At 43.7% G+C, this 6,000-nt stretch overlaps 1 protein-coding gene across 1 annotated transcript in view; it reads right to left on the bottom strand.

The window, feature by feature from the left end:
- Positions 1–1,576: 1,576 nt before the first annotated feature.
- GRM1 (glutamate metabotropic receptor 1) overlaps positions 1,577–6,000 on the bottom strand; it is a 192,018-nt gene continuing 187,594 nt past the window's right edge. The window contains exon 8 of the mRNA XM_059828794.1: positions 1,577–2,417. Within this exon, the coding sequence (XP_059684777.1) occupies positions 1,577–2,417 (841 nt within the window). The remainder of the gene's footprint in view (positions 2,418–6,000) is intronic.

The raw sequence follows: 6,000 nt of genomic DNA, 5'->3' as shown, positions 1-6,000 counted from the left end.
CATATGGAAAGAACATGCAACTAAACATCATAAAGAGATTAAAAGAACTGTCTATAACAAAACCTTGGAATTTATGCACACATTAAGCACTGATGAAATTTCCTGTCCAGACATGATTTTATTTTAAATTATGTGAAGCAACAAAATAGTTGAATTACTTTTCCTGTCTTGCCTTTATACTGGCATGTGCAAGATTTCTAAATCAGTCTTTTTTCTTTTTGTGTTTTCTTTTTTTTGTTAACCACACTTGCTGCAAACATGTAAAATAACAAGTTCTCAATGCACTGGTTATTAATACCATATGTCTACTTCATAAAATATCTGCAAAATAAAGCACCCTATTATAAGGGTAACAACTGTCTCAGCTTGTATAGGAAAAAAAATGTGTTAGCACAGCATACAAACCTCCAAAGATCTACCAAATATTTGTAACAATGCAATATAAAACATGATTTAAACATAAAAATATTCACAGTATATAAGACAATCTTCCAGTGGTAGTTATTGGACATTACGCTTCACACATACCGTACACACGCATACAGAAACACAAACGTACGCTCACTCTCTTGCTTTGAGACTCTCTATAACCCCCAGAATGGAATTGCCTTTCTTTCAGAGTAATAGTTGTTGCTCTAAGTATACAGCTATTTTCCAATGTATTTGATTCCAAAGAAACACAAAGGAATGATGTAGTCACATGGCAAATAATGTATTATGAAAAGTTAGTCAATAAATACTGTTCTGCTACAGGAAATGTTGTGTAACAGTTTAGCCACATGGTTTGCAATCTTATACAAAAGGGCAGTTTTTCTAAGTCCTTATCGTATTACAAGTACTACAGCAAGGGCTTTCTTCAGAAACCTCTCGAGTCTTAACTTGTTCATATTTCTCGCTCTGTTCACAATCAGTGTTAAAAAAAGCCCAGATCCCCCAAAAAGCAGCCTAGTACGAAGAACAAATTGTTCAGACAAAAGTCAGTAAGAGCCATGTGCTTTCACATTATCTCAGCTCCTCTCCCCCAAACACATTACACAGTTATACCACCTATAGAAACCAGGAGAACAAAAATTTATGCATATACGTCTCATATACAAGTAGATTCGTTCCTCCTCACCGCACTCCGCCCTTCCAGCTCCTGGGTGTGCTGCTTCCGTAGCAGGCAGACAGCAGTCATGAGATGTGCTAATGACTTCTCCATGTCACACTTCCTAGAGGCCTTTTCAAGCATTGCCAAGAGAGGGTGTGACTAAGTGTGATTATTTTTTTTGTGTGTGTGTTTATTCATTTTTTTGCTGTAGAAGTTGTCTCTTGGGTTTGTGCTTTGCTATGGTTTCCTATCATTTTTTCAAAGTACAATATTTTTATTTTTAACAGAGAATTTTGAGCCCTCAGAATGGATTTTTTTTCTTTTTCTTTCCTTTTATTTGTTTATTTAAGTGCAGGATGAAGTTTTTGCCCTGTCATATGTGACTTTGTTCTCTGCTCTCTCTCCCCCACCCCTGGGAGACTCGTCTCCCCAGGACCTCCCAGCAGGCAGCTGCCAAAGTCCTTCTCGTCTTGTCTCTTGCAGAGTCTACAGGGTGGACGAGCTTTGCTTATAATCCCTCAGGATGACAGAGGCATAGGTCACATCTGGGGGGGTGCAGAGCACCGATTCTGAGACAGGGGAGCTGGGCACGGAGCTGCCCGAAGCCACCGAATCCCGGAAAGGGGACGGGGGTGTCAGTGCCGGAGAGTCTTCCAGGGTGAGCTTGCTGGTTGCCGGCTCCTCGTCCTCCTCCTCCTCTGGGTTCTTCTCATAGACGTATCCCTGAATGAGCTTCAGCTTCTCGCTCTCCGCTTCCTCGGCCGGGGGAGACAGGGGCTCCTCGCTGAAGGCAGCCACCTGGAGAGGCGGCAGGGGCGGCTGCTGTGGTGGGGAGGGCTGGTAGGGCGTCCGCACGCCGTTCCCTGAGCCGGCTGCGGGGAGGATGGAGTTGAAGTCAGGAATGCCGGTGGCAAACTTGTTGACCACTCCTTGCAGCTGGTCCATGAGAGACCGTGGCTGCAGTGGCAGGGTCTTGGGGGGCTGCTCGGGCAAGAAGAGGTCAGTCTCCTCCGCTGTGGCCTGCAGCGGGGGGGTCGTTGCCACCCGCCTGTGCACCACCATGGAGGGGCTGCCGGGCTGGTTGAGGCGAACAGGCTCTCTATCTTCTTCCTCCACCACATTGTACAGAGTCTTACTGCTGATGTCGGTAGAAGTCAGGCTCTTGCTTTGGCCGTGGTAGCTTTTAGTGAGGGGTTTGATCACCGCTGTCTGATTGCACCCTGTCTCCTGGCTCTTCACATGCACTGAGAGTCTGTGCCACATGTGTTCCCCCTTGGGAGCTTGTCTTCCACCTGGTTCAGACCATGACACAGACTTTCCATTAGAACTATGAATAAAATAAAGATGGGTTTATTTGCATTTACATTACGCAGACAAGGGCAGTATAACAAACAAGCCTACGAAAATACTGATTGCTTTGCCTCATTAATAGGCCTCCCCCCTGCAGTTCTTTCTGTCCTTCCAGAAATACTACAGAAGGAAACAACAGTGTCTTTTAACAGCAGCAATTACTGTGATTTTCGTCCAAAGGCAATTACTCCCTGCCGGTTACCCACCCCACAGCCAGCCTGCAAAGACTAGCCCGCGGGAAGGGCTCTGGGAGGGCTGGCTGTGTTTCCAGGACTCTAGCCATCTCATTTTGTATTTAGGTTTGCTCACCCCACCTTGCAGGGGTGAAGAAAAAAAGGGCAAAAAAGTCCCAGGAAGAAATTTAATTAAGCCCAATTTACAGCTTATAGGAAATATTATCAAACTGTTGGAAGAAAAACAACCCACAGCCTCAGCCTTTGGCACCCTGGGTAGGGAGAGGAATTGTTACTAACCCCTCCTTTCCTTTTTATTCTCTGACCCCCCCTTTGCATTTAGGAACAGATTAGCTATTACAGAAATGTAAGACTTGCAGGGCCTCCATCAGATAGGAGGCAAACGTACTTCTTCGCCAGCAATTATTATTTACAAACCAGGATAAAATGCTGGGATTGAAAACAGTTGGTTTGTGTGGGTGGAAGAACAAGCAGTGACACGATCATGGTGAGTCGAACCCTCTGACTCTGCATGCAGGCTTGATCCCATCAAGACGCTGGGCTGTTTGGCTGAGTGAGGACCTGAGGGTCAGGCCTGTCCCTGACAAATTGTAGTGGCTTTTTGCATTTCCCTGTACCTTTGCAGGGAGCAGCACTCAAAGCAGAGTGGTATCTCATTAGCAGCTGGTGGGACAGGGAGCTGGGTGGTGCTTAGGAGGACCAAGCAATTGTTTAATTGCAGGTCAGGCAATAGAGATCCTTTACAAATTATAATATACATCACCTGGGTGGAAACCAGAGACTGGAGAGAAATTCTGAGACGATTGATGCAAAGCAGCCTTATCTCAGGGTTTCATCCCTCAGGGGGCAGAAGTGAACAAAGGTTTAAATTTCAGACCCTGTGATCGCAGCGCAGGTGGGAGGCAATCTGGGTGGGAGGCTGGCACAGCAACGTTGCCTCCTACTACTGCACACACCAGGGGAGATTGCTTCCCTTACACACAGCCTGCAATATTGTTGCTTTTCCTTGCTCAGACTCCTGTGCTTCTCTTTTTCAGGGAGTAAATAATTACCAGTTGACTTTTATAAGAAAAAAAAAAATTGACTGACTTTGTGATAGCTGGAAGAAACTGACACAACATAGATAATGTTGTAAATCTGACAAAACGGAAAAGAATTGTACATGACAGTGTGGCACTTTTCTGCTGAGCAGTAAATATTCCTGGAGAAAAAAAGAATGTGAGATGGATCCAAGCTGGGAAGTTCATCTCCAACTCCAGACTCCAAACGCGGGACCTGTGACTCACCACCTCTGTAGGAACTGGCTCACAACAACAGGCCAATCTAAAAAATTCATAACTCCCCAAAGCATGTAGTTGGTAGGACCTGGAGCAGTTTGGACTTAGCGCTTTAACCTAGAGGGAAAAAAAGCCAAGTTCCCAGCTGAAGAATGAAACCTCTATATTACAGTGATCAATGAAAAGATAAGAATGAAAGTTTAGAAGCATTCCTGTTTTGATCAAAATGAGCTGTGGTATGACATTTTTTTGAAGTGCTATAGAGATAAGCAAATGAATGTAGCTGTTGGGCGTGAGAGATTTTTAAAGTAATATTTTAACATACCAAGATCTACTAACTTTTCACCCAGAAACACATTTTGTCTGCTTTGACTTCAAAACAAGTCTCTTCTTGTAGAGAGGAAAATAAGTCAAGTACTCTCATACTATATTTTGCTGATGTTATAGCTTACAAATACTGCAAAGGCCTTTTTTGAAAAAAACGTGATGATTATCTGCTGTCTCTTATGCTAAGTCCACTTCTGCATCATTTACTTCTTCATATCTAGCTCTGGTGCGTCATCTCACTTTTGAATCCCTCCTCACACCATCTGTTTAGTCTCTATCTCATTTTGTTCCCAAGATTTTGTATTTTACATCAAAGGCAAGCATTGCTATTTTAAGGAACTCACTACCTCTGTCTTCAGATCTTCCTCCTATTCAGTTAATTTTCCTCCCCCTCACTCTCAAATTCTGCTCTTCTGACTTCTTCCTTCTGTAGCACTCTCCATAATGTACTTAATGGAGCCCAAGCCAATGGCTGTACTTAAGGCAAACTGCGCTGGGACTGCAATACCCAAACATGAACAAACCACTTAATCAGGATTTGTCTGTTACTGACTTGCTCTACAGGGAAAGCTGGTGCTGCCGAAGCACCTTGCCTCTGCTTGCCAGGCCTTACTGCTCATGACTCCGATGGCCTTGTGACAAGTAGCTTTAGAGCCTCAGTGGCTCTCCGGGGGGTCAATCTGGTGATTTCCACTTGGAAATCTCTCTTTTCTGTTACTGTTCTTCTTAGTCTTTCGTTTCAGCTCTTTCCCTCAATTTGTTCTCCTTGCTGTGTCCATGCACCGTTAGCCTGTTAATAAGTCATGTTTGAGATGGGGTCACATGAGTATCATAGCAATACCTGGGTTCTGTCTTGCTGAACAGCTGGTAGGGGGTCATGCTGAGATTGACACATTCAGGCAGAATTAAAAATTAACATGCAAGAAAAATGCTTGTTATCCTGGAACAAAGACCAGCCATCTTGAATGGCATTAATCGACATTTAGACAAAAAGCGAAGATGGGGCTGGAAAAGCTCAGACCTGAATTGGGTCTCGGAGAGACAGGAGTCAACTCACTTGTGCAAAGCGATGATGACAATCCTGACTGCATGTGGGATGCATGGTCACCATTTGCTAAGTGATTGTTACCTTCTGTTTTGAAGGAAGCATCCATGGGAGAAGGTGAAGATCAAAATAATCTGCCTGGTATAGTGGTAGAAGGGATGATTTTTCCATGCAAAGGCAGGAGAGGGCACCAAGCCATATCGCAGTTGGGGTATTGAAAACATGATGTTCAATTGCACAGTGATGAGGTGGGACTAACTGGGGTTTTCTTGCCTTTATCAATAGGACGGCTGTTCATTTCATGTCCATCATGTATTTATTTGCCTTTTCTAACTTTCTCTCTCCTTTATACAATTTTCCATAGGGTTTAGGCTTCACACTTACTGCCTAGAAGTGTACCCCTTGGAGTCTCAGGGGATCTTAAGGTTTGTAGTTGTGTATACCCAGTGTAACATTCCAAGTACTATTTCTTCAAATCCTTGCATCTAGCCTAGTTCAGACAGGTTCTTGCATATCCCATCAACACATAAGATGGGCTTGCTTGCTTTATAGGCAAGGAGATACGTTGAATTTAGCTGCTGTTTCCCAATTTTCACCACAGCTTTGTGTAGGGTTTTGTATTTTGGGGGAATAGACTTAAGTATATTTCTTGTGTGAATTTTTATTAGTTCCATGACCAGATCTGTCACTATTTTTGATAATTCAAAGTGTTTTTTT

The sequence above is a fragment of the Gavia stellata genome, chromosome 2 (assembly GCF_030936135.1).
Source record: "Gavia stellata isolate bGavSte3 chromosome 2, bGavSte3.hap2, whole genome shotgun sequence".
Lineage (NCBI taxonomy): Eukaryota > Metazoa > Chordata > Aves > Gaviiformes > Gaviidae > Gavia > Gavia stellata.
The sequence above is the reverse complement of the archived record's forward strand: the minus strand, read 5'-3'. Positions and strand labels throughout refer to the sequence as shown.